The sequence below is a fragment of the Enhydra lutris genome, unplaced genomic scaffold, assembly GCF_002288905.1.
Source record: "Enhydra lutris kenyoni isolate GAN:26980312 unplaced genomic scaffold, ASM228890v2 scaffoldscaffold33, whole genome shotgun sequence".
Taxonomy (NCBI): domain Eukaryota; kingdom Metazoa; phylum Chordata; class Mammalia; order Carnivora; family Mustelidae; genus Enhydra; species Enhydra lutris.
Genome location: NW_019154117.1, coordinates 4,220,327 through 4,247,684, shown reverse-complemented (window position 1 = coordinate 4,247,684; position 27,358 = coordinate 4,220,327). Strand labels below are relative to the sequence as shown.

The 27,358-nt window shown below is 45.2% G+C and overlaps 2 protein-coding genes across 5 annotated transcripts in view; both read right to left on the bottom strand.

The window, feature by feature from the left end:
* LOC111153532 (isoleucyl-tRNA synthetase) overlaps positions 1 to 370 on the bottom strand; it is a 69,448-nt gene extending 69,078 nt beyond the window's left edge. Inside the window, exon 1 of the mRNA XM_022512583.1 lies at positions 246 to 370. The gene's annotated coding sequence lies outside the window, so the exon portion shown is untranslated. The remainder of the gene's footprint in view (positions 1 to 245) is intronic.
* A 2,869-nt stretch (positions 371 to 3,239) lies between these two features.
* LOC111153589 (nucleolar protein 8) lies at positions 3,240 to 27,044 on the bottom strand. Of its 4 annotated transcripts, none has more exons than XM_022512716.1 (17): positions 26,929 to 27,044; positions 25,985 to 26,150; positions 25,361 to 25,423; positions 23,941 to 24,019; positions 22,109 to 22,244; positions 21,527 to 21,595; positions 17,910 to 19,697; positions 16,561 to 16,653; positions 16,011 to 16,133; positions 15,686 to 15,776; positions 13,348 to 13,486; positions 12,454 to 12,531; positions 7,185 to 7,453; positions 5,594 to 5,723; positions 5,052 to 5,122; positions 4,183 to 4,265; positions 3,240 to 3,743 (listed from the first exon to the last, which is right to left on the bottom strand). In XM_022512716.1, exons 2-17 carry the CDS (start codon positions 26,121 to 26,123, stop codon positions 3,693 to 3,695), a joined length of 3,402 nt encoding a protein of 1,133 aa, XP_022368424.1. In that variant the 5' UTR covers positions 26,124 to 26,150; positions 26,929 to 27,044; the 3' UTR covers positions 3,240 to 3,692. The 4 variants fall into 4 exon arrangements, with proteins under 4 accessions (XP_022368424.1, XP_022368425.1, XP_022368426.1 ...); XM_022512717.1 differs by having other exon boundaries at positions 4,183 to 4,262; XM_022512719.1 differs by lacking the exons at positions 3,240 to 3,743; positions 4,183 to 4,265; positions 5,052 to 5,122 and adding an exon at positions 6,179 to 6,232 and having other exon boundaries at positions 5,666 to 5,723.
* Positions 27,045 to 27,358: the final 314 nt, after the last annotated feature.

The window sequence follows — 27,358 nt, the reverse complement described above, 5'->3', positions numbered from 1 at the left end:
ACCTGGGGCGCCACTGCCGGGAGGGAGGGGGGCCATGTAGGGAGACCCTGAGGGCAGGGCGCGGGGGAGAGGTTTACCAGAGGAGACCCCGCGGGCAAGGCGGGGTGACCAGGGACGACCCTGCGGACGGGGCGGGGTAATCTGGGGGTACTGGAGAGCCTCAAAGGTAAGGCGAGGGTACAACAGAGGCCCGCAGGCAGGGCGAGGACTACCTGGGGAGACCTTGCGAGCAGGTCGGGGGTTACCTGAAAGGCCCCGGTGCAGGCGCACCAGGAAAGAGCTGCGTCCACGCCGCCGCCAGGCGTCCAGAGGTGATGCAACGCTCTGACAGCGCGGGGCAGAGAGGAAAAGGCCGGTCCACTCCGGCCAATCAGCGTGCACTATCCGGCACCCATCAACAACCCGGACCCCGATTGGTCTCAAGGGCTCCAGCCCGCCCACCTGACGTGCAAAGCGGTGCGCGCTGGGAAGGCGACTGCGCTCCGCAGCTGAACGGCTTCTTGCGGACGCCGGCGGGCGCGAAGTTTACTCGGGCTGCGGACTGTGGGGCGCGGGGGTAGCTGCTGTTGTGCCCGCTAACTGCGCGTTTTACGCGGGTGGTGCGGCCCCGACCTGAGTGACCATTGCAAGGTTTAGGGTCGCGGAGACCTGCGGCGGGACATCGTCACCACGGGGTCGGAAAAGGCACAAGGCCCTGGGGCTGAGACAGTTGTGCGCACTGGCCGGGAGGTACGCGCCAGGAGCCCCGAGCCGCCCGCGGGGCTTGTCCTCAGGGAGGGGCGGCGGCGCAGCCCCTCCGGAGTCCCCTGCATCCTCCCGCACAAGCTATGGTAAAAGGGCCACATGCACACACGTTAACAGAACGAAGGGAAGGAAATGCCTGCTGACCAGATTTAGTTATTACTGTTTTAACATTTCCTGTGATGAAAACAAAGTATTTGCTTTTTTATCGATCTGCTCGCTTACAGTGTATTATCACTGCTGTGGGTCTGCCCAGCACCTTCTGGATCCGCTAGTTAAAAACCCTTTGCCACGCAAAGGGCAGCGGACCTCAGGCTTTGGCACCAGAGACTGAAGGGAAGTTTAGGCCTTCAAAGTGCAGAATAATTCTGTAGCAGCTTACTGCATCCATTAGAGGGACAGAAAACAATCACCTGAGACTATGTAGAAAGCATAGCACGTATAAGAACACTTAGAAAAATTTTGTGCAAGCATTCATTCAACAGTCACATTCCAGGTGGAGTCAGGGTCTCACTGCATTGCTGAAATGGGAAACCCTCTAGGCAGGAACATTTACTAGTGGTATTTCTTCATCTTACTAACTAGTACTCTGCTTTGTGCAGTTCATTTTTACCATCTGTCCAGACACTCCAGATTAGAGCAGGATAGAAGACTCACAGATAGACGTGTCCAAGAAAAAAGGTGGGGATGACATGTCTGATCATCTCAAAGTTGGATTGAGAAACATTTTGTTACTGTTGAAAAGGTATAAACCTAAAACCAGAAAGAAGTTGAGCAAGTGGGAAAAAAGTTAAATGTCAAAATCCACAACTTGGTTCAGAGTTGACCCCTCACTTGTTAGAGTAGGAGTCAAAACCTAATGTCTAAAACAAACACCAGGAAGGGGCGCCTGGGTGGCAGTCAATTAATCGCCCAACTCTTGATTTCAGCTCTGGCCGTGATCTTGGCTGGTGAGATAGAGCCCTGCATCTAGCTCTGTGCTCAGTGTACAATCTTCAGATTCTCTCTCTCCCTCCTTCTGCTGTCTCACTTGTGCTTGCACGTGGGAACACACTATCAAATCTTTTTTTTTCACTATCAAATCTTAAAAAAAGGAAAAACCAAGAAATCAAGAGCATTAAGCATGTTAGGTAGAGATATGGAGAGAAATACCAGAGGTCACAGATAAAAATTGTTGAAGATGGTTGTATCTGGCGAGCAGGAATAGGGAAGGGCAAGGATACTTGACATCACTTGTCTGCTTTGAAGATGGAGGGTGTGACATTTAAATATGGCCAAATTCCTTGATACTTCTCCCACTGAGAGGTGACAGTATGTCCCCTCTCTTTGGTTCTGGCTGGCCTGTATGTTGTGACCTGCAGAATATAGTGGAAGGAGACTGCCACCTTTTGCTTCTGAAACCTAGTTGCCACCTGGGAGGAAACGCAGGGACAGGCACTGAGTGAATCATCTTGGAAGTGGATTCTCCAGCCCTGGCTGAGCCATTCCACTGACACTACGGGGAGGAGGTGTGAGGAGTGCCAAATGAGTCCGGAGCAAATTGCTTATTTGTGAGCAAAATTATTTTATTGAGATGACTTGTTATGCAGCAGGAGGAATGTATAAATGTAATCTACATGAATAGAAGGTGGAACATTTGGATTATTTGTCCTGCTGAGTGGTGGTTCTTCTATTTTCTGTCAAGTCTTAGAAACACAGGAATCCCAAAAGACTTCAGCTGCTTAGTTCTTTGGACTTGTTTATTCAAAAATATATGTACCACCAACCGTCAGTTTGTTCCCTGTATTTAAGAGTCTGTTATGTTTGGCCTCCCTTTCTGTCTTACTTAGTTGCTGGAGGGGAGGTGGGAGAGGATGGGATAACTGGGAGATGGGCATGAAGGAGGGCACTCGATATAATGAGCACCAGGTGTTAGATAGACCTGATGAGTCACTAAAGTCTACCCCTGACAGTAATACTGCACTACATGTGAACTACAATTTAAATCTTGAAAGAAAAAAAAAATGTACTGGGCAACCACTATGTGCTAGACACGGTTCTAGGCAGTTGGGACACAACAGTCAATAGACAAGATGACATCACAGCCCTCTAAAGTTTATAATCGGTTAAGATGTAAGTTAATAAATACTTTAATTCCAGATATACACTTTGGGGCTCAAGGACCATCCCTAGGGGCTGTGTCTGTAACACAACTCTGAAGACAGTGTAGTTTGACTGGAGTACCTGTCTTCAATCCTAACCAGGTTGATTTAAGGAGATATTAAATCTGCTTCCCTCTTTGGACTCAAGAGTCCTGACAACTAACTTGGATTTTTCATAAGCCTCTGGTCAAACCAGAATTTTGGGCTTAATGATTCCTGGAGGCCAAGAACAGGAAAACTCGACTTAGCATCCTTCCCTGGTCCTCACAGAACTCTTCTATGATGCTCGGCTGAAATGTCTTGTATTTCAGTTAGTTGTTCATCAGGACACAAGTACAGAACTCAGACTGATTTGTATTCAACTGCTTTTTTTTTTTTTTAAAGGACAAAATGGAGGTAAAGTATATTCTACACAATCAAAAATAAATATTTCAAGTAGCATATAAATCACACAAAGCCAAATTTGGAAAACACAAGTGCTCTTACCCACACATTTAAAAAGACGTTACGTAAACCTTGCATTAGAAATACCTAGCATAACCGAGGATAGCATAAAGATTATGTATAAAAAGTATTTGGGGGGATTATCCTGTGCTTTGTTTAAAAAAAAAGATCAGGTTAAATTTTTTTAAGAATTCCTTAGGTAGAGATATACAGGAAATCCACATTAAAAGAGTTATATCGACCAGGCAGATTTTGAATACTCCTTCACCGTGAATTCTTCTTAAAATTTAAGATTATTTTCTGTATCATCCAATTTCCATAGGTGAGCCTTCTTCACATTCGTATCAAAACCAATGCTGACAGTTATTATTTTGGTTTCACTCTCCTTTTGGCATCTTTATGTTTCTTTCGGCAGTCCTATAAAAACATCACACCTTTGTTAAAAATAAATCTAAATCATTTTCAAGGTGTTCAGTAACTATAAAGTAAAATTTTAATTATTCAATGTGAGGATTATGGAAAACATTATGGGAGTGCTCACTCTGAATGAACAGGGAATATTCAAACTTTTTAAATGCCTGCAATTGAAACTACATTTTAATCTCCCCCAAATCTCATGATTTACTGTTACTTAACAAGGATGGTTGGAACTTGGGCCCCTAAGTTGGCTGCTCTGCAGATTGCTAACCTGTACCAGGTGTGGCCCGACCTAAACCATGCCCTGCCCCGCACGATGAGCATTTATATCATGGTCTCAGGTTCACACCTTACCCCTACTCTCTTACACCAGAAAAATATTAAAACAAAGATAGCACCACATCTAGGAGACCATCAATATGGATGTGCAGTTACTCACCATCCGCAAGCTGTTTGTTCTGGCCTCCCAAGAATTCCTGCTAATGTTATTTCCCACTCCTCTCCAGAATAAATCAGAACCTACTAGGGGAAAATAAAAAAAAGACAAGGCGGGAGATTAATGCCTTTAAAATGGATGGTAATGCTAGTATTGACATCATCAAGGGCTTCAATTCTAGTTAACATCATTTTTTTTTCCAATTTATACTAATTTTAAGAATATTTTGTCTTACAAAATGAAAATGTAGCACTGCTTACACAGCATAAACTTAACTGTTTATGTATTATTTACCATTATGTATCTTGGTTTTTGTTTGTGCTAGGGTCTTAGGAGTTCACCAAGAGCCTGAACTTTCAGGGTCCTAGAAACAGGAGTTTTGCATGTCTAGCATCTAAGCAGGTCCCCATAACAAAGAAGTCCTTGTGATACTGAATGAGGGAGGGAGGGAGGGTGAGTTGGAGCCTTCAGCCATCTAGGGCTTAATAAGCCAACCGGCATCAGTCTAATAGGGATGGCTAAACCACACGACAGGGCAAAGGATCACAATTTTTGCCAAATACTTCTTTTCCTGGATGCATGTGACTCTACTGGAATGTGCAGTGTGAGAACTGTGCCATTTCCTGTCCTATACCATTTAAAGGAGAAATGTAGGGGCGCCTGGGTGGCTCAGTGGGTTAAGCCGCTGCCTTCGGCTCAGGTCATGATCTCAGGGTCCTGGGATCGAGCCCCGCATTGGGCTCTCTGTTCAGCAGGGAGCTTGCTTCCCTCTCTCTCTCTGCCTGCCTCTCTGCCTACTTGTGATCTCTGTCTGTCAAATAAATAAATAAAATCTTTAAAAAAAAAAAAAAATAAAGGAGAAATGTACTTACCATGAAGTCTTTCATCATTCTTAGAAAAAAAGAAAAATCTAGTGGTCTCTTTTTCAGGTAATGATGCTTCTCTGAAGCAAAAAAGAGAGAGAGAGAAAGACAGACCTGGGTTAATTTCAATATTTCAGATGAAATGTTTACACTGAAAATATAAATGAACTATTCCTTAAATAGATCTGCTTTACGTTTTGCTCATTTTGCCCTGATTTAAAGTGACTCCACCCTCTCTCTACTCAACATTCTTCTCTTGTATCTGAAAGGTTGGTAACAAGAGCTGTTTTAAGTCCCATGCTGGTTGCTCACGGTCTCATCCCACTATTACTACTCCATCTGCCAGTGTTTCCCGTGGGACAGCTCCAGGGTCCTCCTTCCAGACCCAGATCTTCACACCCCCACCCAGTGCTACCCAGGTTGAAGAAGAGAAAACAGGCTCTGTCACAAAAAGTCTCGAGAACTCTGAAGGAGTTGAGAAGAAAATGAAGCTGTCTTGTATACTTGTCAGCATGTCTAACTCAGGTGTTACACTGCGAGAAACTGCTTACCTGGGGCTGGGTTTCCTGCCTTCCGTTTCTTCTTCAGCAACATCTTCCTCTTCAGAGCTGCTGTCTTGGAAACGAGGGACTCCCTGCCAGACAATCTTCCCTGTTTTCACCGGCTCAGCTCTGTAGGGATCTGTATTGTCATGACAATGGAAGGGGACAGGACTGTAGCTGAACACACTCGTTTGGTCACTTTTACCATGCACATGTATCTCTAAGTGTCCAGGATCTTAACTATTAATTTAAAATAGTATCTTTTTAAATTTTCAAATATTAAATGAGAAGATGTCTTATTTTTTGGCATTGCCAGTGATCTGATTAGGAATATACTAACAGTATAAAAAGACATAAGAACCAAAGGTTTATAAACAGGCAACATAATTTAAAAGGAACCAAAAGGGTGGCACCTGTGCTAGCAAGAGATGCTTAAAATAAAGCATGATGAAGTGAGACCAGGTGTCCCTGTCCCCGTTTATTCATCAACGAGGAAAGGAACTTATGTGTACACTTTCAATTCCTAAACCCTCTTTCCAGAACTGCTGAAGAAGCTGTGGACAGTGGCCCAGGCTCCTGAAGCACCAAACTCACCTCCCAGGTCACTGAGGGGTCTCAGCGCTCAGGGTTCTCACACGTGGCTCTCGGCTGTAGGAATTACAGTCAGTGTTACACCAGCTCTGCTCAGCAGCATGTGACTGATCCTGGCGCTCCAGGGGACAGCAGAGCAGAGCACATGATGCATCACTGCGTCTAACTTGCCCAAATTCTGAAATACTGGGTCTCTGCACCTCATGCTGGAGGACCACAGAACTGACATTAAAAACTTAGCTGCTAACAGAGGGTGCTACCGTTAACCGCTCATCTTTAACGCAGCACACACTGTGGTTAGGTGGGCATATACTCTCCGGGATGCAGACATCTGCTTTTTACAGTGAACTTCCAGGAAAGCTGCATTCCATCATGAACACCAAGTGAGGAGCAGCAGTCTCCCTTACCAGGGGAGACTATCACTAAGTTAACAGGCATTTAACTTTCGGCTCATGTTGGCCTTTACAGGTAAACCTCCCGAAAGGGAACGTGAACTTGTACATACTGCTGTTTTTGCTTTTCTCCAGGTTCTGGCATGTTTCCAAGGACAAAGTCTGAAAGGACTGCTGTATCGATGACATAGTGTACCTGTATAAAGCCAAGGTGGCCTATTTCCTCCTTCCCTTCCAGACGGCACTGGCTCTCTACAAAGTCTTGGCTTTTCTAACTGCATGTAAGGCATGAAGCTGTTTAATCGGAGGGCTTACTATGTACTTCCTCATGATTATTTCCACTCAGAAGAAGGAATGCTGCACATTACTCCTGGGCTTCCCTTCGCATGGTATCTAACTAGACATTTGTTCCTTTAAGCAAAAACAATCTCTTGCTGTTAAACACAGCTCCTGGCCCGTTGTTTTGACCATATGATACCGAATCTCATGTTGTTCATTTAGGTGGAAGAAAATAATTCTTTCTTCGGCTAATGTTATGTCACACACTTAATGTAGACTCAATCCATTATGTGCAAGCTGCCTGAACTGAAAATATTAAAAATTTTTTTAAAAAGTACCTTCCTTTTCATCTTTAGCGTCTGAATCAAAAAAGGAGAATGTGAACCCGCCAGGCTGCTCGGCCCCTGTCGTCGGAGTGGCGGGGTGGTGGATGTCAACTTTCTCGCCATCATGATTCTCACTGGAGGGTGTGTCGTCTACTGTTTCATTGGTAACTTTTGTAGTTTGAAATATTTCTTTTAAGTCCGCAGCAACGCTATAATACATCTCTTTAGACACCTCGGGCAGCTTCTCGGCCTCTTCCCTTTGCTTCCTCCGTTTGGCTTTACTGTAGTGACATTTACAGACAAGTGCGTCACAAAGAGACCATCAGCTGCCAGAGATTAGGAGAACACCTTGGAAAACTAACCCCATTCTTTCAACAACCAAGAGGATCCACATATAAAACTCCAATCATAAAAGCAGAACCTTGACCAGGAAGCTTTTACTACACAAAACTATGTCAAACAGCTCCAAGTATTACACATGAATTATATCCTCCTCCATCCTCTGAACTACATTCCAGAAATCACACCTAACATACTAAGTTTAATCACTTAAGAAAATCACTTAACGGCATTAGGCCTGTAACCTCACCTGCAAAACAAACACTCTAAACCAGGTAACTTCTAAGTCCCAAAATTCTGTGAGTTTTGCAAAATTGGTGTAAAAATTTTGGTCATAATTAAGTTTTAGGAGTGAATTATAAACATGCTACATCTACTTTGTCTTGATATGAAATGTTGATGTTACTATAAACCTGCTCTGCGTTTATTTTCTCTTTGATCTCAGACAAAAAGTTACATGGCTGTTTGCCAATATTGAGTTTTAGGTATCAAAAGATTAAAATCCTTTTTCCTATCAGACTCCACTCCACATATCATGAGTAATATTGGGCCAAAATTCTAACTGTATTACCTAAAATAGTAGGTTAACAAGATAGTTAACTATTATAACTATTATAACAAGACAGTTAACAAGAGAGTAAGTTAACCTAACTGGTTCTTATTGGGGGAGACTATATATCATGGAAAGAAACTTTTTTAAAAAGATTTTTATTTTTATTTATTTATCTGACAGAGAGAGAGAGCACAAGCAGGGGGAGTGGCAGGCAGAGGGAGAGGGAGGAGCAGATTCCCTGGCTGAACAGGCAGCCCGACATGGTGCTCCTTCCCAGGACCTTGAGATCATGACCTGAGTTGAAGGCAGACGCTTAACTGACTGAGCCACCCAGGTGCCCTGGAAAGAAACTTGTAATACTTCATTTAAAACACCAACCTGGCTAGAATTTAAGACAGAGATGCCTATGGAACTGAGCTCTATGCAAAATGGTGTACTTTAGGCAATTCCATGTGATTATCCTTGAAGCACCATGTGGTGGTTTTAAAAGTGGTCCAAAAATCCTTTGATCCTTTTTTAAGATGTGGAAGTTAATCCCCCCATTCCCTGGTGTGGGCTGGACCTCACGACCCCTTGAGGCATGCACTAAGGCAGAAGAGATGGTGTGTGACTACTGAGGGTTACAGAAGGCACCGCAGTGCTCTCCTTGTGCTCCCCTGTACAGATCAGTGGCTTTGGGGGAAGCCAGCTGCCTTGCTGGGAGGGCACATAAATAGCCAAATGAAGAGGCAAGGAACTAAGGGCTCCAGCCAACAGACATGTGCATGGGTCATCCCGCAGGCAATCTCCTGAAAGCCCCGGAGCCACAACTACCCAGTGAAGCACTCCCAAATTCCTGTCCCAGAGAAACTGGAATCTAATAAATCTTTAAGGCTTCAAGCTATTGAATTTGGGGGAAGTGTATCTACACAGCGATTCATGAGTGTTGCAGAATTTGGTATCTAGACATGGGATGCTGCTCTAACAAAAACCCAAACCATAGGAGGGGCTGCAGAGCCCGGGTGGTAGGAAGGTCTCAGAAGGCAGCAAGGATGGTGTTAGCAAGAGCCTGAAGAAACTGTCAGTAGGAATCACACAGCCACTGAGGAAGCTGCAGGCTGGTGGCAGGACAGTGAGGAAATGCTGTTGGAACCCAGAGGAAAGGGATCGTTTGGCCTAGCTCTGCCATGGCACAATGCTAAGCAGCACTGTGTCGCCTCCATTAAAGCAGAACTTAGGAAGTGCCTATGAACAGGGAGCGAGCTAGGAAGGTGTCTGGAAGGGTCTGAAGGTATTTACCACTTGTAGTACAATGTGACCAGACACTGAACCTAAAGACATTTCTTATAAGAACCGGGAGCTCATGGTTTTGAAGACCCCTAATTTCTAGAAGACAAATAACATGATATTTTAAGAAGTGGCATCTAAGCAAAGATCCAGTCTAAAACACAGGAAAACACAGTGTAAAGCAGGTGTTGGCAAGCTGGGCCCCAAGGACCAAATCCAGGCTGCTGCCTATTTAAGGGCGGACTGCTGGCTACGGGTATCTTCCATGGGGGTGCCCGGGTGGCTCAGTGGGTTAAAGCCTCTGCCTTCGGCTCGGGTCATGATCCCGGGGTCCTGGGATCGAGCCCCGCATCGGGCTCTCTGCTTGGTGGGGAGCCTGCTTCCTCCTCTCTCTCTCTCTCTGCCTGCCTCTCTGCCGACTTGTGATCTCTGTCAAATGAATAAATAAAATCTTTAAAAAAAAAAAAAAAAAGAGTATCTTTCATGGTTTGAGATGGATGGGAAAATAAAAAGATGGTTTTGTGACATAAACAGATTATACAAAATGCAAACCTGAGTGGGTAATAACTTTATTCAGAACACAGCCTCCCTCCCTCACTTACATATTGCCTGTGGCTGCTTTCCTGTCACAAAGGCAGAGTGGAATTACTACAACAGACAATATACTTTCTGATCTTTTTTTTTTTTTAAAGATTTTATTTATTTATTTAACAGAGATCACAAGTAGGCAGAGAGGCAGGCAGAGAGAGAGGAGGAAGCAGGCCCCCCGCTGAGCAGAGAGCCCAATGCGGGGCTCGATCCTAGGACCTTGGGATCATGACATGAGCTGAAGGCAGAGGCTTTAACCCACTGAGCCACCCAGGCGCCCCAATATACTATCTGATCTTTAACAGAGAAATCTGTAGACCTCAGTCCAAATACAAAGCAAATTCCTTTGTTAAGACCCTAGCCATAGCTCAGAAACCTCTGCCGTCTGGCCAGTGAGGCTCCTAAGGACCTTACTTACCAGTGGTGTCTCAGCAGAAGCCCACAGTACAATGACCCGTGGCTATGGTTTCTGCCTCATGGGAGTGAATCTCAAGAAGATCACAGGAGGGGTGCCTGGGTGGCTCAGTGGGTTAAGCTGCTGCCTTCGGCTCAGGTCATAATCTCAGGGTCCTGGGATCAAGTCCCACATCGGGCTCTCTGCTCGGCAGGGAGCCTGCTTCCCTCTCTCTCTCTCTCTGCCTGCCTCTCTGTCTACTTGTGATTTCTCTCTGTCAAATAAATAAATAAAATCTTAAAAAAAAAAAAAAAAAGAAGATCACAGGAAACCCACAAATATTCAAGAGAAATATATGAGCAGAAACACCAGCTTGGACAGATAGGTACGTTCTACAATGACAAGGCTTTTGGATGCCCACATTTCTACAAACAAAAAGCAGGCCAAGAATATTACTCAGACACAAATGCAAGCCACTGCTCAAGAAAAAGGAAGGATGAACCAGAAGGCAGAGTTAAGAACCACACAGAATCATTACCAGGCCTGCGGTTCTAATCAAAGAAGTCCCCATATTTCCTGGTCTGGACTTCAGAGCTGCTACGGACCAGTAACCCCTGCCTTCTGCTTCCCTCAGGTGAACAGCAGGCCTTCTGGTGGCCACCCTGTGCTTGCCTCACCACCATGTGTTTGCAGAGGGACAGGTGGCTTGTCCTCTAGTTCACAGTTCTCTTCTGTCTCTGATCAGAGGGACTGCACTCACAGTGCTGTACTCATTAGGCCTCATTTGCCTCTAGATCTTATGTGGGTGACAGCGCCCCAGCTTCTGAATAGATATTGTAACAGTGAGGCTTCTGGGCCATCAAGGGAGGAGTGAGCATATTCTGCATGTGGCAGGAATGTAAACAATCTGTGGCCAGTGGGCGGTTTATGGCAGTTTTAAATATGCTCACATATTCCCCATTACTTCTCTCTTTAAGAGGTGTTGTTTCCAAGTCCCCCACCCTCATCGAAGTATTTGAGTTGGACTTAGTGACTTGTTTCAAGAAAACTTTATAAGGCAGATTGTCAGTGTGTGACCTAAGACTAGGTCATAAAATACACTGTGGCCTCCTCCTCCTCTTTGGGGTCATCTGCTCTAGGGAAAGACACCATTCCCAAATAGCCTTCACCTAGTTTCCTGAAAGCATCTTCTGTAACTATGACACACATATGACAAAGGTTCACCTCAATCCACTACTATTAACTAAACCCAAGCCTCATTCTCATCTCCCGTTTCTCCACCCAATGTCTTGTTTGCTCCAGGACCTAATTCAGGATAGCACATTGCCTTTACTGACTCTAGCCACGGGGAAATGAAGGCATTAAGCCAGGCAGGGTTACTGGCTGCTCCACGGACTTGCCGTAGTCAGGAAACGGACGGTGCGACAGCACAGGCACGGGAAACAGAAGCTCTAGCACACTGGAGCGTGTCGTGGACTCAATCACTGCCCCAAAAAGATACGTCCAGGCCCTGATTTCTAAAACCTGTGAATATGACCTTATTCGGAAAAAGGGTCCTTGCAGAGTTGTGAAGTACCTTGCAAACAAGAGATTATCCAGGATTATTCAGGCAGTCCCGAAATCAATCACAAGTGTCCTTATAACAGACACAGAGATGAGAGGCACAGAGAAAAGGAGGCCATGTGAACAAGGAGAAACGCGGCCATGAACTACTGTGGTCACCTGAGGCCAGGAGAGAGACGGGACACAGATGTTTGCCTCCGAACCTCCGGAGAGAACACAGTTCTTTCAGTAACCTTGACTTCAGACTCCTAGCCTTCAGAAATGCCAGAAAACAACTTTTGTGGTTTTCAGCCAGTACGTTTGTGGTGACTTGTTACAACAGCCATGAGAAACTATTTCAAGGAGGGGGCACCACACTAGCCCAGGAGCACATATCAAGCACATGCAGGAGATTCCTTTGTTTCAAAGTACAACTTTCTCTACCACAGCAACAATTCCACTCTAACTCTTCCCTCCCTGGTCTTCCATTAAATACCATGCAGACCAATGGATGGGTATGGGTTACTATCTTTTTCTCTCAGGGTCTCAAATGAGATTAATTCCTATGATCCTGCTACAGAGAGAAGCAGCTGATTTACCTTTCCTTTGGTTTATCATCGTTCTTCCTTTCGTAAGTGGCGTGGTCATGCCTCGTTGGATCGTAATGTATGACATCCCTGTGTAAACAACAGACAGGAGTAAGCTGGCAGAGAGAAATCAGAACCTAATGGAAAAAATTAATAGCAAATTATAATAATAGCAAATATATAATAGCAAATTGGGACAATTCCAATTTTTGAGCAAGACAAAACCACACGAAGTATCAGGATCTTGTTAGAAAGTGGTATTTTAAGTTACCCAGTTTTGAGTTTCCCTGAATCTTTTAATTAAAAATTAATTTACGGATACTGAAATAAATACAAATAAAATTGGATCTGCATAAAGTATTTTAGTGGGAAAAGTAATTAAAAGTATAGAAAGGAAAACTGGGGTCTCCTGGCTGGCTCAGTCTGTAGAGCACGTGACTCTTGCTCTCGGGGTCATGAGATCAAGACCCCTGTTGGGTGTAGAGCTTATTTTAAAGAAAAACCCTGAAAAAAACAAAAGAAAGGAAAATTGATCACATTGTTGACTATAGAAGCTGGTGTACAGGCCTGTCAATACACCAGTCTCTACAAATAATGTGTTTAAAATTTTCTGTAATAAAAAATTACATTTATATAGTTCTACAGTTAATATTTAAACCATTGTCCAGCTGCTTCACTATTGAAAGCAATGTTGCTATGACATGTAACCACAAAAATAGAGAAAAAATTCAAAGTTAGTTTCCTGAAGTGAGCCACTGGGTCCACAATAAGTATGTTTTTAGGGTCTGATATATTTTGCCAACTGCCCACCCCAGGATGTCTAAAATAGCCTAGTTTTAAACTGAGTTCAAAAGGTACATATGTCAAAGGGAAACAGGGTGGAACAGGATAGAACATAAATCACACCTAAATTTCTTGGCAGGTAACGATCCTTTGTGTACAGAATTGCTCACAGTGGTGTGCAAAACACTCTGCATGACGTCCAGGGCTTTGAGCTTCTCTGCAGCAAGCTCCTCTTCCTCCGCAGTTTTCTCGTCATTTACCTCTTAGAGGGAAAGGCAGAATTAGTATTCTTTTGGCAAACGTAACTTGAGCAGTCTCAATCATAAAATAATCATCAAGCACTTAAACATGGGCAAAGCTCACTGAAACAGGAGAAAGAAAAGTCCAGCCCTGTTTTCCCAACCTCCCTGACCCCATGACCCTCAATGCCACAGGGAATCCAGAAGTCGTATGGCCAATGAACGAAAAGCCCCATTTCCACCTATAATTATGAAAATGAAATCTGCATTTGATGGTTTCAGTGGCAGATCGAAGTTCTTAAGGTAAAGATCGACAAATGCAACAGAGCAATATACTAATCACAAAACCACAGTGATTACAGACTCTCGTTTTTTAACCACTCTAAAAATTAAATTACATAACAACCTAAAGATGAAAGATGGTAAAGGATGGCAACTCTTCTTACTCATAACATGTTACAAGACAGTTGCTTGGTCTTTGGTTCAGTAATAAGTGCTGCAGGAAGAGACCCACGGGTCCTACACACACAAGACATCGTGGCCCCAAATGCTGTTATCTTCAACTACAGGAAACAAACATTAAACAACAAAGCAGTGAGTCTGGACTGCAGGCCAAAATACAGAGCTCTAAGCCTGGCAGACTCCTGAATTCACCGCAGAAGACAAGCAACCAAGTAACAGATACCAGAATAAAGCACTAATTTAAGTAAGTTCTCTACAGAAATACCCCCAAGTGTCTTAAGGGTTCAAAGGAGGTAGAGGGTAGGTTCAACTCCATCAAGAAAAGCTTTATAAACCAGGCAGAGTCTAACACGGGAAAGACCAAGAAGATCCCCTGATGGGAGGGCCTGCCACGAACCGGGAACAGAAACAATTTGGGACCAGAAATAATAGGAACAGAAACAATAGGAACAGAAACAAAAGGAACACACGCACTGAAGAGAATGAGAAGAGTTTACTTTAGGTTGGACCGGATGGATGGGCTAGTATGTAACAACTTTCACTCTGATGTGTAAGGGAAGGCTGAGGCCACAGTAAAGCTATGAACCCTGGGCAGAATATATACCTAAAGGCAAAGGGAAAACCAGGAACCAAGAATTAGGAAGAAACAAGAGCTACGGTGTGATGGGAGCAGAGGGAAGAGAACATGTGAAAGTGAACAGGGACAAAAACCACAGACAGGCTGAAGAGGCCGGAGCCGGATGAAGTAAGCAAAGAGCCCGAAGGTCCAAAAGCAACGACACAGTACTCAGCGCCGGCTCCACGGTTCTGTCTGCTGCTGCCTTCTCGAGAAACTGTGAGCAAGCAGCTCTGAAACGCAGGCTAGCGTGGACCGCGGAGAACTTACTCTCTGAACCCTGGTTTCCAGAAACCTACACTACACAGAAAAATCACCTCAACGAGATCAGAGAATGCATTTCCAACAAAAAGCCACTGCTTCTGAATTAACTGCAATTTATTTTTTAATTTCAAGTTTAGAAGGCAAAAGATGGGAGTGGCAATGAGAAACCTGGCAGGGCGGAAGGAATGGCTTTTTGGGGGACCTGAGGCCTCACTGTGTCCACAGAAAGAAGGGCAGGATGAGCACGCCCGTGAGCAGGGTAACAGGAAGTGCGAACCGTGAGGCCTGAGGCTCGGGAAAGATTAACTCAGGGAGGAAAGAAAAAGGTATGAGGACAGGGAAGTCCAGAGACGGGAGAGGCAAGCAGGGACCTCACTGGAAGGGCTGCCCTCCTGGCCAGATGGGAGGTGAGGGTTTTTCTGAAGGGTAAGAGTGCAAGGTCATGGAGAGACAGTCTGGAGCCGCTGCAAAGGAGGAAGTCCTCGGGAGCATCACAGCTGCGAGAAGCACCCACATCCGGACAACTCCGTGGTGCTCTGCTGCTCCAACACCCGCCCTTGGCATGCACCCTGGAGGGAGGGCAGATGCTCAACTATCTCCTCCAACCTCACCAGGGCCCCTCCGGCCTCCCCTAGAACAGGGACAGGACAGAGGAAGACGGTCTTTGGTAGAAGCTGTCCTCTCCTACCCTTTCAGGCAGCTTCAAGCCATTGAGATTTTCTGAGTAACTCTACCCACAAGCTCAAGCAGGACTGTGTAAGCACCCGTGGGTCACAGGCCTCATAGTTCCAAGTCTTGAGGCGCAGTTTCTCCTACAGCAGATGACTTTCAGGGTCCCCCAGCTCTGACATGAGGACTGTTTAGGCAGGGATGTATTTACCTTCCTGTTCCTCTTCACTGTCACTTTCCAGAAATCGGGAGTCCATGCGGAATCTGTCGTCAGTGCCGAAATGAGACTGCAAGTCCAGGAGCTACACAGACACGCGGATAGCTGGGAGCCACGTTCCCAAGACCGCACTCTCACAGGAGCCCCTCCAAGTGCACCTCCCTCGCCCGAATTCACTACATTACTGTTGGCATACCCTCACCGCCCCACAAACCACGCAAATAAATATTGGAAGCCCCAGGTCAGCCTGCACTTACTCGGAGGGAAAAACCCCGTCACCAAGGGCCCACAGGTGGGATTATTTTCAGTCTTCACTAACCTTCTGCCCGGCTCTGCCCTCAAACTGAGGTTTAATTCTGAACCTGTGACTGTCGTCTTCAGAGCCAGATTCTTCATCCTCGCTGCTGTCAAACAGCTTCCCAGAGGCTCTGTTCACGGACTCCTGGAACACAGATGCACACGGAAGTGCTTTGTTAACAGCGGAGGCCATCTGCAATTCCTTCCTCACGCAGTCTTCCTCTCACACTGAAGAACCAGGAGCCCAGATGCATCTCCCAGGATCTGGGTCACTAATCCGGAGGCTCCCATGCAGTTGGAGGATGGGTGCAGTTATTACAGGGGACACTTCCCGCAGGGTTCCGCTACTACTTATGCTACCTGGCAGATGGTGTGGAGGATAGATTCACATGGGGGAGAACCTCCAAGGTCCCTGGTGTTTGTGTGTGGTGGTCAGGGGTGCTGGGGATCACTGCAGCTCAGGAGGGTTTGATGTTGAACGTGGCAGTTCTGGGGAGGTCCTGGTGTGCAGCAGGCAGAAATGGACCTGCGAGAGTGGTGGAATCCCCACATGGGCTTCCTGGGCTACTTACCTTCATGGGCTCCTCTCCCGGGTGGCTTTGCTCCTCTGTTTCACTGTCAGAGCCAAAGATGATGTGTGTTGGCTTGTCCTCTGGATGACCATCCTAGAGCAGTCCACAAAGGCATTACACCTTAAGAAAGCCCCTTGTCTCCTTCCCTCGCCAAGGCCCCTTCTCCTTCCTTAGAGTGAACACCACCAGCCACAGTGTTTCCCAAGACGGAAACGTTAAGACTTCTTCCTCTCCATGTCCAGTTGGTCCTCAAGTTCCAAGTATGGACCTAGCTGGTATCTTTTAGATCTATTCCCATTGTCACTGCCTTGGTTCTGGCTCATGACCTCCCAAAGACTCCCTGGCTCCAGATTGCCCAATTTGACTTGTCATGGCCTAAAAAAATCTTGCCCAGATTGCGGCTGGTAAATGTTTTCTGTAAAGGACCAGAGAGTAAATATTTTGTAGGCCACATATAATCTTGGTTCTTCTCTTTAAAAACCCTTATAAATGTAAAAACCATTCTTGGCTTGAAGGTTGTACCAAAATGGGCCACAGGCTGGATGGCCAGTGAGCCAGAGTGTGCAGATTCCTGTTCCATTACATACATGAAGCAAATCTTCAGCCTTTCCTTTCCATATTCACAGAGTAAAGTCCAACCTCCACAGCTGTTCCACCACTTGCCCTGCTCCTCTCTCAGGCATCCTCATCTCTGCATATCTCGGTTACGCTGACTACAAACTGCTCCCTTCCCACAAAGGTCTTTCCACTCCCTTCCTGCCCACCTGCCACTACCCAACCAGTTCGCACTGATCCTTCTACCTTAGACTTGATTCAGGCTGAGGAAGGCCCCCGCCCCTCCTCCTGGCTGACTTGCTGGGGTGTATGGGCACTCTTCTCTCTGGGCCCTGTGCCTACCACACTGTGAGACAACGACCACCAGAGGCAGGGACCACGATCCTCATTCCGAGGTCTGGCACTAACTGTGAAGTCCTGGGACTTTGCAGACACTTACGGTTGTTGGAAGAATGAATAAAGTCAGTATCCTGAATCTTAGGGAGATCTGTATCACTGGCAAGTGACTTATTTGCAAATTCAGACACATTAGGACACGTTATAAAATTATGCCAGTTATAGTTCCCAAACGAAAGGAAAACTTTACATTAAAACAAGAAAGAATGTTTTCAGTAAACAAAGTTCAAACTCAATTTCTCTGGTATATACTAAAGACACAAGGCGACAGAAGCTTCTCACTCAAGGGACACGACATGAAAACAAGTGGGTGCTGGGACAAGGAGCTTGGAGGGGCACGCCAACCTTCACGGGAAGGAAGGGTGGCCTCGTGGCGCCCAGACTGGGAGTGCACTCACCAAGTCTGCCAGGGCGTTATGAACCAGCTTCTTCCGCACTTCCTTTGCCTTCTGCTTTGCGTCCAAGGCTGCCAAACGCTTCTGATTGTCTTCAGCATGCTTCTCCTTAGCGCGGACATCTGACCAACTGTTCACAGAAAGTGGGAAGTCGGTGTTGCTTCCCCGAGTATCTCTCTTGGAGGAGCCTTCCAGTGCTTTCCCAGGCATCGGGGGGCTGCTCTTTCCAGAGCCTTCTCCGGTCTCCCCTGTCCTGTGGTGGTAGTCTTCATCAAAGCCTACCTTGGAGGTCTTTGCACCAAGACTTAAAGATTTATCTTTTAATGGCAACAGACTAGAAATAGGATTTCTACCTCCCTCTTCTGAACTGCTAGGGGACACCATCTTATGATCCTGGCTCTGGAAAGTAGAACGCCTTTTTTGAGGCTTAGTTTGGTTTGGGTCGTTTGTCTTCTTTGCATGTTGGAGAGGAGTTAGTTTGCTTGATGAGCCATTAGCAGGTGGGGACCCCTTCTCCATGGACATGCTGCCGGGATCAAGTTTCAAGGAATTCTGATCTTTATTTATATTGTCGGAGGCAACACTCTCTTTCAAGGGTTTTTTTATCGATTCCTTTCCATAGAGACAGCCTACTCCCTTGAAAGCCTGGAATTTTGGCTTTACGTTGTCTTCCTTTGGTTTCTGTTTTCCACAGGTGTTCTCTTCTCCTTCTAAGAGGGCAGCCACAATGTCCTCAGGACAGATACACGGCCGGGCTCTGTGCAGGCCACCTGGAGTCCTGTCACACTTGGTGGTGGTCTCCTGGCCATCACCACCACTCTCGGGATCTTCTTCTGGAACCTGCAGGTTGCTGCCAGCTAGCTGTTCTAGATCAGCTAAGGTGAGCTGCACATGGAGGCAGTTTCTCATCATGGCGTTGTACTCCTCATCTCCTGCAGACTCAGCAGATTCTGAAGTAGAACCCGCATCTTCCCGGCTGCTGCAGTGGGCTGTAACCCGGGGACTGACGGCTCGCTCTGGGTTGGTCTTTCTTTTTTGTGCTTTAACACAATTACCGGAAAGCTCACAGTTTTTTCTATTTTTTGAAGATGTTTTCTTGTGTGCAGACTTCTCCATTTGTGATAACTCTGCACTGTTTTTGACCTTACCAGTCTTTTTCTTTGCTGCGATGATCTCATCTGTATCTCCTGAATCATAGTCACAATCGTTTCCCACACCTGCCGCTGTTACAGAACACAGCTTGGGAACACCTGACCTGAAGTCTCCCCCCACGACTTCAAAGGGCTCATTTGCAGAGTCACCTACAGACGACCATGTAGTTTTCCCCAGGCTTTCCTCTCTCGCGATCAGTAGTCGTATCTCTTCTTCAGAATCGGTATCATCATCAGACCTGTGATTTCTGTGCCTGGTAGTTCCCATGCCAGACGTCTGAACAAACACATTGTTAAGTTTCTGGCTGTGAGAAGCAGGGACATGGGGTAACCGAGCAGTAATGCGCTCCCAGGGAGCTTCCCGTGCCACCTCTTGTTGTGGGGAATGCAGACTCCCCGGGACCATGTGGGGTCTTGCTCTCACAGCTGGGGAAGCAGCAGACGCCTGGTTCTTCTGTCCTTTGATCCTCTTCCGGGGGGGGCTGTGAACAGCACAGAAGTCCCCTCGTCGCTTCTTACTCATCAGGTCATCTCCTCCTTCCAGTTCCCAGGTGAGGCTGGACACAGGGGTGGCATGTGTGACATCCTCTGTGATCTTCTTTAAGTTGTGGCAGTATTTTGATGGATCATACTTCATGATGTTACCAGAGTCAAGGAACAAAACACAGGCACTAGGTTTTAGAAACACCTATCAATGTGGTGAACCACATGAAGTACTGTTTGACCTAGAGCTGATCACTTACTCGCCTTGACCTCCCTTTTCCATTGAACACCATGAGCACTTCACTAGGTGACCTTATGGTCTGTGGCACTGGCCATGTCCAGAGTTAAAACTGACCACCACTGGGGCACCTGGGTGGCTCAGTGGGTTAAGCTGCTGCCTTCGGCTCAGGTCATGATCTCAGGGTCCTGGGATCGAGTCCCGCATTGGGCTCTCTGCTCAGCAGGGAGCCTGCTTCCCTCTCTCTCTCTCTCTCTCTCTGCCTGCCTCTCCGTCTACTTGTGATCTCTCTCTGTCAAATAAATAAATAAAATCTTTAAAAAACAACAACAACAACAACAAAAAAACTGACCACCATCACAGTTAATTGGCAGAACAGCAAACCCATGCAGATTTTCTGTCAATCTGAGCTGATACCGTCAAGCAGAGCACAGAGGGGCACCCAGCAGGGCACAGCTGGGTGCTGCATGTCCTTTACTCCAACCACCTTGGCCATTCCTGCCTCCTCAGTCCTGGCATATCATAGTTCTGATTCTCCCATCTCAATAACATCTATTCCGCATTCTACGCGCTCTCCACATCTTGTCTTTATCAGGAAGCTGATAATTCTTTCCTAGGCCTGTTTTGTTGCTGACATTGTCCAGAAAAATTCTAGTTAATGTCAAAGTGCTGTGATGACAGCTAGCATTTGCTGGTTTCCTAACACATATGAATAGGCAAGTGTAAGTTGCTTTCAGTGATCACTCCTGAAAAATCCTTTTAGGACTTCAGTAAGTACTAAAATAGCATCTGGTAACTAGTGAGTGTGTGCCAAACACGTGACATGCGCCAGGCAGTGTCTGTTGTCAGCTTCACACTGTCCTTCAATGTTCTCCTCTCTGCTGTCAGTGGCTGCCACAGAGGGAAGGCTGAGAAGTCAGCTTTCCCCGACATTAGTGCTACTGGTGGGAGAGCAGAAATACATGTGGCCAGTTCTCCAGGGGCCCTGGGGCAGAGGAGCTGTGACCAATGAGGACACCCCTCTCTGCTTCTCTAGCCCCAGGGCAGTAGTGTCTGCCACAGCTATTAACCTCCGGCAACCTGCCCATCAGCTGCGTGCTCCCCCACACTTGCTGCCTGTACTGCATCCCCTCGGGAACACCTGTGCTGCTTCTGCTTCCCCGACTGGCAGGCAGGGTTACAGCTTGTCCACGAGTCTGCCACGCTGGGAATTCCCAGACAATCTGACTTCATTTCCTCAAGGGAACAGACCTCCGCGTTTCCTTGTCCAGCATGCACACTACTTCTCCGCCCACCATTCTCCTGCCTGTCTACATATTCCTACCTACTGTTTCCTCCTGCCTGGTCCTCTTCCCATTACTTTCTACTAATGGAAACCATGCCCCACTTCCCCCCAGCACCTTCTTCAACTACAGCCAAGCCCCTTTGCCCTTCTTTAGCACCTTGATCAATGGCTTTGAATCCATGTCAGCCAAGACAGGGGACATAAGAGTTAATCAGTACAAGTGCTTCACTGCTGTCACTCACTAGTACCAAGCCTCCTCACATGAACCTCTCATGAACCTCTCATTGCTTCACACATGGAAGCAGTTAGGTCTTACCCTGCCTAGAAATGAACATAAATATTTAAGCATTGAAGATTAACTAACAGAGACAGGGAAATTCTAGTGGGACGAAGTGAATTTCTCCAAGTATCCATCACTGTGGTAAATAAGAAGTTACTTTGAAAGGCCAACTGCAAAGGATATTTTACGTTTATGTTGATTCTTTAGGTGAAGGATAGGTAAGACTCTTCCAAATTTACTCACGACCCAATTCTAAAAGAAAAAAAAGAAAAAAAAGAATACATTTACTATATATGTTACAAATGGAAAACAATATCCACACTGCATAAACACAACTTTAAAAAAAATCAAACTCACAGTGGGCCATGATTATTGCTGGGTTTTGTTTTTGATGAGAAAACAGGAGTTCTCAAAAAAAGTGTATGAGGAAAGAAAAAAGAAGGACAAATGGGGCAGCTATCAGTCCCACATAAACCATGTAGGACACTAACAAAAACAATCATTAAAAAGGCAAAGTTGGGACCAGCCTGTATGCTTCACCACCGATGTCCCTGGGGAGACCTACCTCCACTTGGGTTTTGATTTCTTCCTGTAAAATGAGGGAGCTTACCCGAGACTTGTAAATGCACTGTGAAAACGATAAGGCACTGCCTATGTTAAGTGCTTCAAAGCAAGGGGAAAAGCAACTGCTCTAGACATGGCACCCATGGTCTCCCAGTCTCAGGACTCTGTTTCTGGGCTACTCAGGCTGCCAGCGAGACTCACTTTGTGCCCTGGTACTTCCGTCCCTGGCACAGCTTTCACATGGAAATCCACCACTCCCATCTTTTCTAAAAAGCTGGTGTTGCCTATTGTTGATTTTTCTTTCTTTGCCTTTGCTTCTTCTCTCTCTTGGGCCAATCTGAATAAAAAAATACATATATATAAATAAGAGAGTTAAAAATAACCAACCAAACAATTAAGTGCTTTGTTTCGGTTTTTATTTTTAATACTGTAGAACTGTCTGGGTGTTGTACATCAACAATGACTCTTAGAACACTGCATCAAAAACTAATGATGTATTTTGTGGTGACTAACATAACACAATAAGAAAAAAAGAGCTGTCTGACTTTATAGTGATCATTTAGGGCCTCTCAATTTTCTCCCTTGCTTATTACTTTTAGCATTTTCTCTGTCCTTAATCCCTTCACTCTTCATGAGGAAGAGGTGTCTTTCAGAGCCCAATGTGCCAAGTCCTGATTACTTCTACCCTCTTAATGAAGAGAATGCAGGATGCCATCTGAACCTTCCAATTCAAACTCCCCCACCTTATTCAGGCCTGGACAGCTGCACTGCCCAGTCCTCACGGGCCTCTTTGCCTCCGATCTCTTTTCCATTCCACTTCCCAGAATGATGGTCGGACTCAGGCTCCTCAGGTGTGCCTGCCCAGACACTCGCGAGCAGCAGCACAGCATGCTCACCCTGCTCAGGACCAGGGCTCCAGTTCCGACACAGAGTAGGCACCGAACTGTTACTGGATAAAGTCCCACCACTACCCTGTTCACAGAGGCCCTGAGCTGAAGAACAGTCAGATTCTCACTTTTCTCACCAGACCAATCCTTCAAAATATGCCTTTAGTACGCTGCTTGCCACTTGCTTCAGACCTTGCCACTTCCTGGGCCTAGAATAATCTCATCAACTCCAGCTGTATATCCCTAAACTATTTCCTATTTAGAAAGCTCCCAAACCCAGAGTCTTTTCTCCCTGACAGTAATACCTTGCAGAATCTTAAAACACTCTAATGGTTATTACACTGTCTTGTTCTTAAGTCACTTACATAATTAATCTTATGCCTCTCATTCAGGGACTTTCTATCATCTTTGTGTCTTTATATGATTCTAGCATTAATGGCCAAAATCAACATTAGCAATTTGGTACTATCTATTAAAATGTTAAATGTCCATAACCCTATGATAAAACAACTACCCTGTGGATATAAACCCAAGGAACCCATGCACTATGCAGGAGCCGTTCTCAAGGGTCATCCATTATGAGAAGCAGAAATAGTCCCAAGTGTCCATCATCACGGGGATAACCAAGTACCCTATGGTATGGTTATTTTTGGAAATAATACAAAACAATCATTTCAAAAAAAGGGGGAAGATCTACATCCCCACAGAAGGTTGTGTTTACAAAGATGAAATAGGTATATATAGTTGAAGTTAAAACACATGTTGGGGGCTAGTGTGTGGCTCAGTTGGTTAAGTGTCTACCTTCGGCTCAAGTCATGATCCGAGACCCTGGGATGGAACTCCTGCTCCCCGCCAAGCCTGCTTCTCCCTCTCCCTCTGCCTGCCACTCCCCTTGCTTATGCTCTCTGTCAAATAAATGAAATCTTAAAAAAAAACCCCATGTAAATGCATTGCATGATCTTTTTTGGTGGGCCTGGGGTTGTGGGGAGTCACAGTTGAAAGGATTTTAGCTCTATTTGTAATGTTTGAATTTGCCAAGTATGTAATAACATTATTACTTGGTAGTTTCAAATCAACTAAGTGAATGTATAAAACCATTTACAATATAACAAAATAAAGTTTAAATCCATGCAGAACACATCTTACCTGTGCAAAAAACTTTCTTTTGCTAGCTGAATTTGTAGTGTTCCACCTTTCCATTTTGTTTTATTTAAAACAGACATACCTATAAAGTAAAGAATTATTACTCAAGTACACGACAATGCAAAAACACATGGCAACATACGCTTTTTCTAATTAATACCAAGAAAAAGAGACACAGAATAAAGAAACTGCGACCTGGGGAGAAAAGACCTAGGTCCTGGTCTCAGCTGAGCCATCCACCCCAGGAGTCCTTGAGCTCTCTATTGTCCAGTGTTCCTGGAAGAACTGAATGAAGCAATGTGTAAAATGCAAAGTGAAATTTATCATTCCTCCACACAGTGATGCCAGGAACCTCTGGTGAAACACCTGACACTTATTTAACGTTTTATGGTTATCTCCCACACTGAAACTAAAAAACATGAATGTAACTTTGGAGAGTGAATTGGAGGACAATGAAATCCTATAGAATTTTATTTATCATCCCACGGTAATTATTGCTGCGTGACTTGCAAGTAAATTAGGTGCAGACGACTAAACTGTGTTTCAACTCCTACGCGCCAGTAGCTGATTTTTCTCAATACCTGCTATCACCTTTGTTAGTAATAACAATGAGCAGAATTTCTACATGGTCGGTACTACACTAAGTACCAACATATTACTCAATATAATTTTTGTGGTGATACCATGAGGTCAGCAGTATCTTTGCCATATGCCAGATGAGAAAATTGGGGCTTCTAGTTTAAACAACTTGTCACAGGTCACACAGCAAAGCTGATGTGTTCTTAACGACTACTTATTTCTCACTGAATGACAGGACAGATCAAGTTTTTTTCCCCCAAGGAGAACAAAGAAGGCTGATGGCCCTCTTTGTCCATTAGCATGTTCTCTTTTCAGTGTCTTGACTTTCTAGCCTCTAATAACTCGCACACATTCCTGCATCAATGATCTCCCCCTCCTTCTTTGTTGAAGGCCAGTTTGCCCTCATCAGCTCTACTAAACTTACCAATAGAGATTTCATAATTTTAGGGATAACGTCTTATAAGAGCATACAGTGAAGTTCTCTCCTAACGGGGCTTAATGACAAGAATTAGCCGCCTGAGAAACGAACACACCAGGGAGGGAGAGTATGGCATAATATCCAGTGGGCTATGTGTTATCAGGCAGTTTCTATGAACATGTGTTCTCTTGTTCAAAATATTCGAGAATACTATTTTTGAGCAACGTGCTGCCCTATGTCTGCTGACACCAAATGGGATGGACCTAAACTTGCTGAATTGTAGGATGTTGGAATTCTCTCAACTATGGCTATTTCTATGGATGTTTTACAAGTGGCTGTTAAGGTTTAGATTTAGAACCAAAGTTATTTTAAGTTACACAGTTACATGAACTGGCAAATAGAATAAAAAGCATATAACAATCTTACATTTGTTCAGATCTGCTTCTGCTACTTCAATGTTGATATATGCAAAGACTTTCTGTGGGTTTCCTAAAAAAAATAAAAAAATAAAAAAATAAATTTATTTAAACTCTTACCCAGCGCACAATGTAAAATGATCAAGTTTCTAAACTTAGTGACTCTTAGAATCTTACTCTTTCAAAGAAAAATCTTGTTTAGTTCTCATTGGATACAAAGACTGCATTTTTCTAAACATATTTATCAAATTATTCCAAAAGAAATTAAGCCATCAGTTAAAGAAATGTTTCAACTGTTGTATGTTAGTAATATTCTATACAACAGGACGCCAACACCTAGCAAGTATTAGAATTCTAGCTTTGGAAATTGAAGGTTGCGTATTTCAGAAAGCAGATGTCTTGGAATTTAGAAAGTCTTTTGATTTCAGAAATGTATTCTGGGCAGGTTCCACATTTTATGTAACACTTTCAAGACACAGGGCAGGGGACTGGCACACACAGAAAGGCATCTTATAACGAAACACATACAACTTTCAGCGTTAGGGCTGACATTCACTCTGGGGATCCATTATTTTGTGATACTAGATACAAATTTTATCTGCCTTTAACAACCCATGAAGGACTACAAACGTACCTTGGTCATCTTTCCGTGTGATGATCTCCACATCAGAAACTTCTCCAAATCTGCTGAACTGATTTTGCAGGTCAGCCTTGGAAATGTTCTGGCCAAGGCCACCCACAAACAGGCGCTTCACTTCTTTGTTGGCTTTCATGAAGGCTGCGCAAACACTCAGTGTGTTCTAGTGAGAAAAACCATTTTCTATCTGTTTAGAAGAGTACTTTCCCTTGGTTCTTCTCATATCTGAAAAAAGCACCCCCCGCCTTTTCCTGCACCTTCTAATGTCAAATTGGTGGCCTGCACCCGTTTCACTTCCTATTGCATTACTTCCAAATTTTATCCCTGAGACTCTGCTCAAGTCCTAAATCCATGTTTTCTACAAACACGCTTTGGAACAGCATCTCTGCGCACATACAGACCCAGGTACAGGCAAACTCTTTCCCTCTACATGACCACAATATTAGACGCTACCCCCTCTCACTTATTTATGCATATTTTAGGTGTTTTTCCTTTATTCATTCACACAGTCATTTATTCACTTTAACAAAAGCTGACAGAAATGGGATGTGGCCGGTTAACATGCTAAAGGCAGCTCTCCATCCCGGAGCTCCTCACAGTCCTCTGACATGTACACAGATGCTACAAGCACAATGCTATTTCACAACACAAGCCCCTTCAAAATGCTCTTCTTCAGTCACAACGAGAACAACTGATACCACAGCTAATACAGGCTTTTTTTTTTTTTCACACGTGCCAGCGTTGTACGAGGCAGTTTGCAAGCCTCTCGTTTTTCAGACAAGCAGAGAGGTGGTCACCCTCCCAACGCCATTCGGAGAACTAATGGTGAAACCACAACTATAAACCAGATCTAGTCACAGATCTAGTCTCAGCTGTAACTCCTGACACTTGCCTAGTGTCAAACGACCCCGGCCCTTCCACGCCCCGAACCCACTCCTCACCACGCCGTCTTCCGCACCCAGGGCCGCCCAGGTTCCTAACTTCTAGTCACGTGGCCCAAAAGGGGCGGTCTGTCTTCCTTCCTACTGGATTTCCAATCCAGCCTGCTAAGGTTCCGGGACCACGCTCAGTTCCCGAGTTCTCTTCATTTCGTTTGCGGTCGTCTGGAGTACGGCGATGACTCGGTCATCCTTCCCTCAATGTCTGCAAACGAGTCCAAACCGAAACTCCCTAATTCATACTAAAGACGATCAGAGCCTCCGGCTTTTTGACTCCTGGACTAGGACAGCGGAAGTGACAGAGCGGACGAAAAATACAGAGGCTCCTGGTCACGTGGTCGCAGTACCCCGGTCACGTGGTCCAGGAACCTCCTCTCCAGTGACGTATTCGGTCGGGTGGCTCCAAGGTTCACTGGAGGGGGGTGGGTTGCCG